This window comes from Hippoglossus hippoglossus, chromosome 1 (genome assembly GCF_009819705.1).
Source record: "Hippoglossus hippoglossus isolate fHipHip1 chromosome 1, fHipHip1.pri, whole genome shotgun sequence".
NCBI classification, from domain to species: domain Eukaryota; kingdom Metazoa; phylum Chordata; class Actinopteri; order Pleuronectiformes; family Pleuronectidae; genus Hippoglossus; species Hippoglossus hippoglossus.
The window spans coordinates 17,238,595-17,253,531 of record NC_047151.1 but is presented as its reverse complement, the minus strand read 5'-3'; the positions used below and the strand labels follow the sequence as shown (position 1 = coordinate 17,253,531).

At 43.5% G+C, this 14,937-nt stretch overlaps 1 protein-coding gene across 1 annotated transcript in view; it reads left to right on the top strand.

The window, feature by feature from the left end:
- The window catches only part of LOC117759940 (putative methyltransferase NSUN7), a 16,027-nt gene extending 2,160 nt beyond the window's left edge, over positions 1-13,867 (top strand). Inside the window, exons 2-12 of the mRNA XM_034582486.1 lie at positions 538-720; positions 2,416-2,474; positions 3,695-3,831; positions 3,939-4,091; positions 4,523-4,715; positions 5,613-5,826; positions 5,915-6,058; positions 6,765-6,866; positions 7,095-7,212; positions 10,905-11,025; positions 12,845-13,867. Coding sequence (XP_034438377.1) covers positions 538-720; positions 2,416-2,474; positions 3,695-3,831; positions 3,939-4,091; positions 4,523-4,715; positions 5,613-5,826; positions 5,915-6,058; positions 6,765-6,866; positions 7,095-7,212; positions 10,905-11,025; positions 12,845-13,711 — 2,291 coding nt within the window. The 3' untranslated portion in view covers positions 13,712-13,867. The remainder of the gene's footprint in view (positions 1-537; positions 721-2,415; positions 2,475-3,694; positions 3,832-3,938; positions 4,092-4,522; positions 4,716-5,612; positions 5,827-5,914; positions 6,059-6,764; positions 6,867-7,094; positions 7,213-10,904; positions 11,026-12,844) is intronic.
- The last annotated feature ends 1,070 nt before the right edge of the window (positions 13,868-14,937 follow it).

Below are 14,937 nucleotides of genomic sequence, written 5' to 3'. Positions count from 1 at the left end.
TCAATAAAAAATGTTGAATATTTTAAAAGTTACTATTTCTATTATTATTAATAATAATTACATTTTGAATGGACTTATTAAGATGTGCAGTGCAGAGATGGAGCGGCTTAAACAGGAAGAGAGGAGATTTTGGGGGCCTCAGAAGAACGGGCACAATAAGGTTTGCATTTCACTGAGCAGGTTCAGTTTCCCGCTCCCTGTATTGTGCGCGCTGGCTCGCTGTCACGCTGACACCACGGCTTACTGGCACTCTACAATGGTCCAGTATATACCAAGGTTAATATTGATTACACGAGTGCTTTTCCATCTATGACAAGTCAACAGGTCTGCTGGGAAAAAGACCACCTGGCAATCTGAATCAACAGTGTGGAGACCCTGCACCTCAGTATCAATAAACACGTGCACTTCCCAGTGCATGTACTGTAACTTATATGTTTTACTTCCCGGTGTGTTTTCCGTATTCATCTGTTATTTCATCTCCTCCAATTTCTTCTCTCCCCTGCTTTTCCTTCATCTTCTCCCCTCTCCCCTCCGCAGTCTCCCCTCCATCAGATCAGGCCTATCTGCAGGCGGCAGTCATCTTCCAGCAGCTGCGTGAGGAGAAGCCAGGCCCACTTCAGCCTCTGCGTTATGGGAAGCAAACGGACACGCCGCTGCCCGAGGGCGGAGACAAACCCACACAGAGACGGGCCTACCAGCTCGCCTTCAACACGCTCAAATGTACGACCACGCCGCATGAACTCCGGATGTTACTCATGTTGTCTGAGGGTTAAATGTTTCGTTTTCAGATTCATGAGGAACCGCACACACACTTAGAGAGGATGGACTGACTTAAACATAAAGTCAGTGGGAAATTAATTTGCACCCATCGGCTGCTACCTCTGCAGACCTCACCCACCTCGTATAAGGCGGCCTTATCTCTATAATGAATAGCAGTGGAGCTGCAGCATGTGTCAACCCCAATATTCACTTCTGAATAGCAGCTTCAACTGCAGACTGCAGATTAAATAGTATATGGTCGTACATTTCTTTTTTATTGTACATGTGGCTGCAAATTACTGGTGCTGGAAGTGCAGCAAAGGTCTGTGCAGGAGGTGATAAGACACACATGTACGCACACACACACCCAAAATGGCACATGTCTGCACCTATACAGGAACCACACACACAGTTTTGCACACTATGTTTGATCGCACATGTGCAATTCAAAACACCACACAACTAAACCAGCATGTCAACACACAAACTGTAAATGTCCACTAAGCTACTACAACATAAACCCAACACTCAATCAAAAAACTAAAAACAAAAGTTAGCTCCATCCTCTGATGTTTTGTCATAAGTTTAGTTTTAGTCCATAAATCTGGTAAAGCTGCTAATCCTCTCCGTCTCCGAGTCACTTCCCCAAGGTGCATAGCGCCACCTACAGATCTTCTTCTGTTAATAAATCGTGGCACAGATAATGTCCACGTGTTGTGCTAATGATTGCTTATTGTTTTGGGCTACAACTGCGTTATTTCATCAGGGAAATTCACTCGAAAAGTTCAACACTTTTTTCGGCAGAAATTGAATCTTTAATTTTACGCCCCCGTAAAACTTGACGCTCACGTTCAACAAAAGTATGATTCTTGTTCAATGAGTGCTCATGCACAACAGTGGTGGAGAATGTGGCAGCGAAAGAGTTGAGACCAAACCACAGATAAAAGAATAAAATGTCTACATGGGCTAAATTAATGAATTGGAAACTTGACTCCAAATTAATGCTAATTTGCTCATTGACTGCTAACATGTTTAACTTTATTAAACAACACTATGTCCGGCTGTATATCATTTCTTCTTGGGGACAAGTTAGTTGGTTGAAGAACTAGCCAAACTGCTCCAGGACTGAGGAATCCTGCCATGTCGCACAAGCACAAACATGTTGAGTCAGATTTATTCATAAAGTTAATCAGAAACAACAGGAGTTGAGCCAGAGTGCTTTACAATTATTGCAAAGGAAAAGCAAGTAGAGATATAAAGAAAGTGAAATGAATGAAAGAGCAAAATGCAGTAAAAGACCGAAGATGAGATAAAACATTAAGGAGAATAAAATAACTATAGACATAAACAAAATACGGATCAGACTGAACTATCAACAAATAAAATACTCAGTGGATTTACTGACCTTATTTTTGGAATGACATGTCGGCTGAATCTTTATGAATTAAATTGTCAAATAAACAAAACTACATTTACCTCAATTCTCCGGAGCGACAATTGTAAAGCGGTGCATGTTGAAAATAACAGAAACATTTCACCAGAAGAGCCAAATATGGTGAAACGTTGCTGTTATTTTTCAGCATGCGAAAGCTTTCAATCTGAAAGAGGACGACTCGATCCCCGTCCATTAACAGCAATGTGCTTTGTTTTTCTTAGACCAAGATTTACTGGAGGACATCATCACTGACAGCTGCTTCCACACCTCGCAGCAAATTGTGAGTTCTGCCAGATTTGTCGAGAGTGACCGCAAACTCAAAACTTGTGTGTGAGGGGTTATCGGTCGCCAAATGAGGATAGCTGAGATCTCTCTGTCCGAGCGTGCCCCCCCCCCCCCCCCCCCGAATGTGTTAAAACACTGGCGAGGGAGACAGGGATGCAGTTAGAGGCCATTTGTATTCAGACGTGTGCGTCGTCTGGGCCAGTTATAGGTGGCAAATGATGCATACAGGGGAGAGACAGACGCACCCTCCAACTGGGAGACTGTAAATGACATAATAAAACACTGCAATGACACACACATGGACAAAGAGACACACTTAGGTAGTGTGTGTGTCTGTGTGTGTGTGTGTAAATGTTGACTTTATTGAGGGATGGGTGAAACACACGGAATAGGCTGACAGGCCGTTAGTCTGCAATTGTGACTATAAAAACTGCCATACAGCTGTTTGTTATTCTCACACTCACCTCCCACACACACACACACACACACACACACACACACACACACACACACACACACACACACACACACACACACACACACACACACACACAGGTGAAGGGACAGAGAAGCCATAAAGCAAAGACAGGAAAGTCTGATAAAAGATTTGCTCTTTTCTTTTCCCCGAGGTGATTATAATCAATATTTTTATGTTAACAATGAATCACTTGACTTCTTGCATATGAACAGAGACACAGAGAATTATCACCTGACTCCTGACTCTTACCCTCAGCTCTACTGAGCATGTTTAGCATCGTTTAACTCATTATTTTGGTTTTTAATGGTGTGGCTCAGTCTCACGGCTCTCGTCAGCTCTGGGTCCAGATGGTACAAGCAGCAGGTTTCAGCCAAAACAAAACAGAAACACTCACTCCTCATCACCAGCACTTAGAGGAGAGGAGTTCATGGAGGCCAAACAAGCACGATTAGGAGAAAACTCATCAGATGTCCAGAAAAAACATTACGAATTAGGGATAATGTCAGTCTGTATCCACTGAAGGCGTAGAGAAGAATAAGTGATGATATATGATATGTTAGTATTGTTTATAGCTTGTCTCTGATGCCCCCAAATGACCTAATCAATCAGTTAATGCTGGTTTGAATGGGATGATGGCAATATCGATGAAGATGATTAAAATATTAAATATCCTATTGATTATGATAACGACTTACAGTTACAATGACGTCGATAATGCGAGCGTCCATGTTTTGCAGTCCGCTGACTTGTTGCCCCTGGCGATGGTGATGCTGTTCGACTTCCAGGACCGAAAGTTTATGTTGCGTGAACAAACAGCAAAGGAACTAGAAGAGCCTCTACAGGAAGTCAGGGAGCTGGAGAGGAGTCTGTACAAGTGTGTGTGTGTGTGTGTGTGTGTGTGTGTAGATGTCGTAGATGTGTTATATTGCTGCTCTATAAATGTTTCATCGGCTCTATGTTAATAATTTTCCTTTATCACAGGCGTAAAACCAAGCTGGCAGCATCTCTGGCTCGGTGCAGGGTGAAACTGAATCTGCAGAGCGTCTCCTGCTTTCTTTCTGATCCTGTCAGGACCAAACAGCACCGAGCAAAACGTCTGCCACTGTTCGCATGGGTCAACACACTGAAGACCAGGTACGAGCGCTCAAGGTTATTCTGCTCTTTGCTTTGAGGGGAAAATATTGTTCAAAACAATGTTAAATCTTTCTACCTGCCATTAAAGTGCCGGGATTTAGACATAGACATATTTGTTTGTGCATTTTATAGTTTTCCACTTTTCTTGTTTGCCTCACACTTAACACTCCATCAGTCTATGTGGGCATTAATCTGCTGGGATTACACGGTGCACAGCAGCACATGTTGTCGCAGGGCCAGGGTAATGGACTGTGAAGGTCATTGGGTCGTCTCTATGGTTTCAGGGTAAAAAAAAAAAAAAAAATGCTCCTGTGGTCTTTTGCTGTTGAACAAAATAGGTCACTTATGTATCTATATCACACTGTAAAGATCCTATATATGGAGATGTTTGTGTGTCAAATATAACAGAACTTAAATGTTGTCCTCCTTAGTGTGGAAGAAGTGTGTGAAGCGCTGCACGTTGCCGGCTTGTGTGAAGCTGAAGACCTGACTGACCTGAAGGACCTGAAGGACCTGGCGTTCTGCAGGGACTCGCTCTGTCCAGACACACTCGTCTTCTCCCGACAGCTTCTCGCTCGGCTCCAGCACAGCAGCCTCACCGCCGCACATGTACTGAACATACAGGTAAATCAGTGTCACTGAGCTAAAAATAGGTTAAAAAACAAAACAAATTCCCAGACGAGGAACGTGCTTCCCTCTGTCAGGAGCACGTGTTTGAAAGTGATGTTTGAAGACAGCTAGCGGCTGACTGGTGAATGTAACTGAAGTAGAAGTTAGGCCACAATTTTCTGAGTGAAAATAAAAAAGTAGTTTATTTTATTCATCCTGTATTAAACTAGGAAGGTCCCGTTGAGATACAATATCTCTCCTGCCAGTGAGTCCTGGGCAAATGGGCAGTAATGAAATAAAAAGTTATGTTTATAAACACCTTAGACTGTATATAAAAATTAACGATGCATTTCCACTTCCTCCCACTATCCAGAAATGAAGCCCAAATATCCCAATGAGATAGAGATGTGTGCATAAGAATTACATCACCATGATCTGAGACCGACAACAACTTTATCTTTTTAGGGAGGTCAACATAACTGAATATGATCTGAATGAGTAGATTTAAAGAAAAAAAACGTGAGAACATAAGAATACACATGTTACCTTTGCTTATGAAACATCAAGGACATCTGTTGTCTCTGGTCCACTTTACTGGAGTCCACTACATCTGTAAGAGAAGTTCATGTTGAATTATTGTGTTTAAAGAGTCAAAAGAGCCCCAAATATTCACTGGAAGTTTCCTAATCAAATATAATCAGAAGGAAATGTAATCAATAATTACCTTTGCTGGCTAATGGTCTAATCTTAGTCTCTGTGATGAAAAAAAAGCTTTTGCTGTTTTCAGTTTATGTGAAGTTTAAAGTTGTGTATTTGTGTAACGGAGTTTAAAAAGAAAGTTTGCCTCATACTGCACTTGTGTTATGTAACATGTGAGCATCTCTGCGTGTGTGTGTGTGTGTCTCTCTACAGGACAGGAGTGTGTGTGTGGCGGTGAGCGTGTTACGCCCCCTGCTGTTTGATAACGGTGACGTCCTGGTGGTGGGGTCCTTCTCTGCTGTGACTGTGGCTCACGTAGCTGTGGTGGCCTCCGCCCGCTCAGGCCGAGTGCTGGTGTGTGGTGCTGATCACACGTCCTCTCAGGTGGAGGAGATTCAGGGCCTGCTCGGAGACATGGACATCAAGAGTGAGTGATGAGGACACAGAAAATGATTTAACATAAAAAGGTCTGGCGAATAAAAATGGATTGATATTCCACAATCATCTCACTGTAGATGTGCGGATCCTGTCGGAGGCATTCTGTGGTCTGAACGAGTGGGACGCCGCCGTCCAGCGTCTGAAGGTCATCCTAGTTCTACCTCAGTGTTCGTCCTCTGCCCTCAACGACCCCGTACCCACCATGCACAGCGAACATGGAAGTATGTACTTTGAGGGAAGAAGGGATGAAACTACGAGCGTTGAATCCCCACAGACCTTGAACATCACATACCTGCTCTGACCCTGCAGATAAAAAGACATTTCGTGCCAAAGTAACCCTTCTTTGCCAAATGTTAAGCATCATGGTGGAAATATTCTGCAGTCCAGTTACACAGAAATAATACCCTGCAGCCAATGGGACGAGGATCCAAAGTGGACTCTGACATTCACCATGAACTCAAACACATCTGATCTGATCCGAACCCAGAGGAGCAGGAGAAAAGTCCTACATCCAGAACAGACTTTTAACTGGTGGCAGAAAGTATTTGCAAGCTGCCAAAGAGGCGTTATAGAGAACTGACTTACTAGGGAGCCCAGACTTTTAAACACAAATTAGACCGTATATAACTGTATATTAGGCATTTTACATCTCCCATAGCCATCTGCCCTTGTGGACTTATTGGGAGTGTAGAATATAAATGCAGCCATATAACTACAGGCCGTAAAAGAAGGAGGACAGAGGACGTAGAGCGGGGATGGAAAATTAATATTACAAAGTGAATAAGAGAGTGAGTCCAAAGAAATGAACAAACAGAAAATAAACAATTTGAAAAATATTTCTGATTATATGCAAAGTCAGTGTCTTTGCATTAAATTTATAATATAAGATTAAAAAAAAATAGCTAAATGATTTTATTCTATTGACAGACTGGGATCTGCTGTCAGACTTGTCTCACGGTTCTGTAGCCCGGAGCAAAATACACGTGATGGCTGCCCAGCAGGCACGACTGTTAGCGCACACCCTGACCTGTGAGTGGACCACACACACACACACACACACACACACACACACACACACACACACACACACACACACACACACACACACACACACACACACAGAGAGAGAGAGAAATCCACATTAACACACATGTCTGTCTCTTGTATACAGACTACACACTGGCCTGATAATAAAATGTCAGCAGAATTGTTTCTATTTTTCATTCACTTCATTCTGTCCTGTTCTCCGTCTGTCAGTTCCGAAGGTTCAGACGGTGGTTTACTGCTCACGTTCAGTTTATCCTGAGGAGAACGAACAGCTGGTGAAAAGAGTGTTAGACAAAACACACACTCACCCCAAACTGCTGCCCTTCAGGTAACACACACACACACACACACACACACACACACACACACACACACACACACACACACACACACACACACACACACACACACACACACACACATACACACACACACACTGCTCTCTCTTTGTGCAAGTGTTGGGTTTCCGTCCATTAAGTGTTTAATTATGCAGTCACACTTTTCAGGACTTGTCCACAGGCTCAAACAACAACAGTGACGAGAAGTGTACGTGTGAACTGTTTCCTCTTCAGGCAAAGCATAAAACGTTGGGGTTTTTAAAATAGCTGAATTAGATATTAGATACATAAAACATATTTTTAGCCTCTTTCACTAACGTCACTGAGACACACAGAGACACATGATTGGCTGCACACAGTGAACTTCACCTGCTTCCCTCAGAAGGACTTTGAAGCTGAGCAGTTGTTGCTCTCGGTCACTTCTCTCGTGCTGTCGTACACTTTCATCCATCAAGGTGAATCTCTTCACCCAGGTGGCATTTTATTAAAAACTACTTTTATGTTTTTTATATAAAAAATCATAACCTGTTGGCTTTAAGCAAATGTAACAACTTGTAAATTGCTGATAAACCTATGGTGGTGGTATTGTAACTCACTGCCACACTGGTGCTGTGTGAAATCTGATATAAAATACAGTAGTAACATAAGATTCCTTCATGATGCTCGCCTCAAACTCAAACTGCAGGACTGGTGACTTCAGTAATTTAGAAAACAAGCCTCCTCTTGCAGACTGTGGTTAACAGGATTGCTTTGAGTCCTCACGCCAGATAAATGGAGAGTGTTAGATGCGACACGCTGTGCATGAGCTAAACCTGTAAACGTCATCAACAACTAGCTCAGATGAAGAGCTGCTCGTGCTACATCTGTACCTGCAGAGCACAACTAGTAAATAGTGACGTGCATAATATACAGTGTAATGGAGCCCTATAATGTCATGTATACTGATTGTCTGTGTTTAAGTGCGAGTATGAATCGATGTCGTTGTGTGTGTGTGTGTGCATGTGTGTGTGTATTTGTGCGGTACGAAGGTGTAAAGGATCAGCTGCCGTTGCCATGGGGACTGTCGTTAATCCTACAGTTGGGGTAAATGGGGTGGAGAAAATTTCAGAGTCGGTTTCCCACCTGCTTCTCCACAATCCGTCCCTTTTGAAGTAATCCGAACGTCATTACTTTTGGTCACACTCGCTCTTTTATCAGCTCACCGACGTGCAGCGAGGAGAGCGGCAGCTGTTTCACCCGTGTGTTACACGACCTGTTCAAAGAAAACACAGGCCCAACAGCACCCTGTGGTTTTTACGAGAGCTGCCACGAGTCTGCACCACAGAAATGAAGAGCAGCCACTCGCCTGCTAAATACAAGAAGGCGGAAGACATGATGAAGAACCTGTGAGAAGAAAGCCATGATGTAATCCAGCAAGGATGTTATTGGACTCAATAGCAAAACGTATCAGCTCCAAACAGCTTTACTTGAGTATACAAAAGTGCGGTTTATCACAATTATGTCTCAACTGAAAGATTATTATTAGGGCCCGAGCACCTCCGGTGGGAGGCCCTATTGTATTTCGAAGGATTTGTATTTCCCTTTTGGGGCTTTTTCAGGGCCTAGACATGCTCAGATTGTTACCAAAGTTTGCAGGGAATTCAAAACCCCAAAAAGTCATTGTATTCTGGAGTAATTTGAAATGGGCATGGAAAAATGGCTCAACAGCGCCATCTAAGGAAAAGCCCCTCAGTTAGCTTTCACCGATCTTCACAAAACTCGTAGCCCAGGTGTATCATGACCAGACAAACAAAAAAGGTCAGAGGTGCAATTGGAAAAAAGCAACAGGAAGCCCGCCATTTTGGATTAAGTGGCCATTTTGGCCATATTCCACATTTTTACTTTGACGAACTTGTCGTAGGGCTTTCATCAGATCAACTTCAAATTGAGGTGAGTGCCATCACAACAAGATGGAGATCTAAACTACCTCGAATTTCAACTTTTCGTCACACGGTGTGACCGTGGCATGGCGTCAAAGTTTGATTACACGCCATCAAAACACGAGGTTCTGTATCTTGGACATACATGGTCCAATCGAGTCCAAACTAGACATGTAAGACAAGAGTCCCGGCCTGATGACATCTACACAGAAATCATGACTTAAAATCACAGTGCCACCTGCTGGCTACAGGAAGTGACTTGTTTTATACTTTGATGCACTGCTCCTGGCTGCTTTACAATATACAGCTCAAAAGAGCTGAGACAAGTCATTGGACCATGGTCAGAATTGTGACATTTCCTCAAACCGTGTAAACATTGAGGTGCGGCGAAGGTTCATCCTTCGCCAAAGGAGACGATGTTGTCATAAGTCCAGTGTGCATTGTCCTATCACCGCCAAACTGCTGTCTCATGATCCGAGACCAAGCCTGAACAGCTCTATGTGTCAATATTTCCTCAGTGTCATAGCGCCACCTACTGATTCGCCATGAAACAGGAAGTACTTTGTAAATCCCCTCTGCATTATCCATCCAGCTCCGAACTACTGACCTATGATCACAATCCTGACCTGAACACATCCATATATTAATATTAGTTCAGGGTCATAGCGCCACCTACTGATCAGTGTGAAAATTAAGTTGTTGTAACATTGTCCAATTGACACAAAATTGCTCACGCTACATCAGAGCCCCTACTTGAACAGATATATTAGTCTGTAGGTAATAATAGTGATGGTGCCACCTACTGGCAACAGGAAGTAAGCTTTGTTTTACAACTATCATTCGATTTATATAAAATGTTCACAGTGTGATGTGCAATTGATTGCGTGGACCATAATGAGCAATTAGCAGGCAAGGATCGACCTCACTCGACGGACGCAGGAAGTGAAGCGTTTGTCCTTGCCGCAGTGCACAAAACACATGCAACGTGGAGACGTGCGCTTGGTCATTGATCGCTCTCTCCACTAACCGCAACAGGTCCCGAGTTGCGTGTGCTCGGGCCCGTTCAGTGCTACAACGTAGCCCTAGTTGTCATTGAATTTAAAACTGCAAAGATTACAAATTTACACTTTCAAACAAATGTGACAAAAACTAGTTTTCCTCAAAGATGTTTTTTTGTGTTAAACATCATGATTGACAGCTGAGACTTACTCGCGATTGGTCGAGTCCATGTATCGGTGCGTAAACTCCAAATGACGTCAAGACCACAAGATGGCAGCGTTCATATGGCTCCATTTTTGTACACTGGGAGGAAGTGGAGATGCATCCTCCATCTTTATTTACAGTCATTGGTATATGTTCACAATCTTAGTTTAGCGTGTTAGCATGATAATTGATGCTAATTGGCACAATATAAAAACCACAACTGAAGTGGGAATGTCATTAGTGTTGCATGTGGTTAGTCAGTGGAAGATTTGACCTAGTGATGGCACCAGATTTTGAAAAACTGTTAGTAAATTAGTATAATTCATCCTGGAAGACAAGCATCAACCTTAAGGTGGCGCTAGATGAAAAGTCAGGGGGTAGATTTAAAAATGTTTTGCAATATGATTGTCAAAATGATTCACGGTATCTTGGTGTAATGTCCTGAACCTGTCCATTCTCGTGTGGAGCACTACGACAGCCATGATGAATTAATGTTACATGTTACACAAAATCGTTTTAACAACTCTCCACTCCCACCTGCTCCTCTGCTCCTTCCTCAGGGTGAATGGTCCAATTTTCCCGGTTGACTCCGAGTCAGGAGACGCCACGGTGTCCAAGTTCTTCAGACTCGAACCCTCTCAGGTCACCAACGGCTGCTTCGCGGCCAGACTGTCCCGACAGGTGAGAGAGCTGAGCAGAGGGTGTGAGACGAGGAATCAAGTGAGAAGAAATGTAGAGGACAAAGTTGTGTCTGGAGATGGAGGGGGGGGGACAGAGGGCTGTATGTGTGTGTGTGTGTGTGTGTGTGTGTGTGTGTGTGTGTGTGTGTGTGTGTGTGTGTGTGTGTGTGTGCGCGTGTGTGTGTGTGTGTGCGTGTGCGTGTGCGTGTGCGTGTGCGTGTGCGTGTGCGTGTGCCTGTGATTGCTTTGCGACAAGACCAGTAGTGCTGAGGCTGCACTCTTTTACTTTCTGTCTGCTGGGAGGTCAGTCGGCTCTGCTTGTCTCCGCACGCACGCGCACAAGCACACACACACACACACACACACACAATCCCTGAAACACTGCAGCATTATTCCAATACTCCATAAAAAAAAGAGACAAGTTAAAGATGATATACGTCTGACTTTAGAGCAAAGATGAATTGATAATTCTCTGTATAATTTCCCCAGCCCTCCCTCCCTCCCTCCATCCCTTCATCCATCCAGTCTTGTTGCATCACTTTCTTGCTCCGTCTATTTGCCCCCTCCTCTTTCTCCCCTCTTGCTCCAGTCATAAAAAGGAGAAAAATACAACAGAAGGAAATGAGATGCTGCTCGTTTGATCCCCTGCAGCTCGAAGGAAAAAAAAATGGTGCAGAGAGGGGAATGTGCCAGGGTGTGTGTGTGTGTGTGCGTGTGTGTGTGTGTGTGTGTGTGTGTGTGTGTGTGTGTGTGTGTGTGTGTGTGTGCGTGTGTGTGTGTGTGTGTGTGTGTGTGTGTTCACATCTCTCCAAAACACACAAATACATACACCTAGCCACAGATCCTAACCTAAGTTGCAGTGCAGTAATTCAAAATCGAATGCTCATGTATAATTAGATCCACGCTCACTCCCTCAGTGAAATCGAGTCACATGAGAGCTGCAGATTCCGTTACAGTGACACGTCTGAGGTGGTTCACTGCTGCTGAGATGAATGGATCCACTCGTCACTCTGCCCCGGTGGATGAGGGGATGGGAAACAGATACGTGGCAGCGCGGCGAGACAGGAAGAGCAGGGGTACGACAACAAGGAGGCCCCTTGAAATCTGTCTTTTAGAAAACAAAGACAAAACTGACAAGCCGTTATTCTTCAACCCTTCGTCCTCCCAATTTCATCACATTAATGTTAACTTTGGCAACATGAACGAAAAGCTTACAAATGACACAGAGACACAAATAATTTCTGGACCAAATGTTACTGTCTGTTTAACACTTTGGTCCAGAATGAAATTTTACTGGTTGGACTGGTTTGTTAGTGCAGACTGAATCACCACTAGAGGATCTGACGAAATCCAGTGTTACCTTCTGTAAAATTCAGTCCTTTGAGCACATTTAATATGAGATCGTTCACTGATTGTTTTTTAAAATGTGGTTTTACTTGGTAACAAATTGCAACAGATGCATAACACACACAAAAAACAAGTCTTTATCTGTGTGGCTACAAGGTTACTGGTTAAGTTGACCACTTTGGGATTATGCACAAATATGTTAGAATCATTTTCACGTTCTTCCCAATCACGGCTATAAAATATCATGAATATAATTTCACTGCCTCTGACATTACACACACTTTGCTCTGTGGGAAAGTAAAAAGCCATCAGCCCCTGTGCGATGTCTCCTCTTCCTCCTCTGCAGGGTCACTTTATGACTGCACCTCTGCAGCCTGCACAGCTCTCCTCGCTGCTGAGTTCCCCTGGAGACCTGTAGTTTTTAATGTGTTGATAGATTCACATCCAATCTTACTCTGCCTTTGCACTTTCAGGCTGATCCCACTAAGGTGGAGACGGTGCAGGACGTGCTGGCAAGGGCGGCAGCGAAGGGCCTCCTGGGTGGAATATTACCAGATCAACTAAAAACGGGGAAAAAGGGGAAAAGCAGGAAGAACCGTGAGGCAGGGAGCGAGAGAGGTCCACCCGAAGAGGAGAAAGGTGAGGGGGAGGTCAAGGGTAATGAGGAGGAAGAGGAGGGCAAAAGGGAAGAAGATGGAGGAAAGAGGAGAGGGGTCAAAGGGCGCAAGCGAAAGCTCAAACAAGGACAAAAACAAAGCAAAGCTCCTGCAGACGCCAAGCAGCAGACTAAAAGCCAGAAAAAGAAACCAACGAAGAAAAAAGGCAACCAATCGCATCCCACTAAACGTCCTTCAAAAAGCAAACAAAGACGAATCCCTCGTCTCACGCTGACCTTGATGTCCTCAGAGAAAACATCCAACCAATTGTCACCCATCACAGCCCTGGCACACAGGCTGAGTGAGACTCCAGTGATCGGGTCCCAACGGACGGTCTCCAGCGCCCCTTCCTCTGCTGGGAAACCCCCCTCGCCTGCACCAACAGCTCCATCCACCCCCCCTGCGGCCTCCAGGCAGCTGCAGGGACACAACACGCAGCCTGAGAGACAAGAGAAAACATTGAGGGATGGAGACAAATCAGTGAGTCCGTTAAAGGCCCGGGGGAAAGTGGTCGGACCACAGGAAGTGAGGAGGGCTGCTAGAGGCTCTGTCCTTCCACCCATTCCCTCCCCGTCCTCTGGATCTCTACGCAGCAGGGCTGGTAGTTCTCCGTCCCACACGTCCCACTCTCACCACAAGAACATGTCCACGTCCTCCTCCTCAGTCTCTCTGCCTGGATTATAGAGACGTGGACGTTAGACTCACTGATGTCCACTTCAATGACTCTGATGCTACAGTCACTGGGATCGGACAGAAAAACTATTCCCATCAATCCATTATCTATACCACTTAACCTTTGAGAGTCACCAATCAATACATTGTTAAATCACTTTCCAAGTAAATGACATTCATGAATTATAATTTATATACAGTAAATTAATTATTAAAGTATATTCTATTTATTTTAAGTATTTAAAAAGTTAAATTATTGTATTTGATTCTTGTGTTTTTTATCTTCTCTTCAAGGGATGCACAAATAAATTATAACCCCTGTTTGCACCTTATTAACTTAACCAATAAATATAGTAATAACGATTGCTTTCTTTTTCTGTGCACCTTTATCTTTAAACCTCCATCGTTTCTCCAAGTGAAATCCTCCTTGACAGCTCGTAACTTGTGTTCTGAGATATTTAACGGAACCAGAGTGATTTGTTCTTGGAATGTTTGAATGAATGTTGGTAATCATTTGTTTTTGGTTGAATGTGAGGTTCTCTGTGTTGTTCCTTGTTTGATGTAACATCGGTAGCAGATGTTTGAGTTTTGAGTTTAACCACAAGGTTTATTGTTATACCCCAGAAAATAGAGTGGGTAGGTAGAGCAAATGATTTGAACTTCTTCCTACTACTTTCGAGCATGAGGCCAACAGTCCACTTTTAAAACCACGTTCATCCACTAGAGCAGCATTTTTGTTTGGACCACATTGTACACAATCATTAATATCAGTCCCCTCAAGATTCATTAATTATATAAATTATTATTGGTAAATCAGTGAAGTTTAAACATCTCACCATGTTAAATAATGGGAGAAAAAAAAACTAAATCCACCTTCCTGTCCGGGTCCACAGCAAAATCTAATGTTTCTCTCTTCATGTTTCTTCCCCCAAGTTCCATGGAAATCCATTTAATTTAGTTAAACCTGCTGACAAACAAACAAACAAACAAGTGGTGAAAACATAACCTCCTTGGCGGAGGTAATAAACCAAACTTAATCGATCGAGAATGAGTCATTACTCAAACCTCTAACACACAGACAGACACACAAAAGCCGAGCTGTGTATTTTATTATGCTGTTTATTCTCACAATTGGTTACATTGATAAAGTGTACAAATCAGTGAGCGGCAAACAGAAGCCAACACATCCATCTGTGGGAAATGGAGTGTGTGTTTGTTGTTGTTCTTTATGTGTGTGA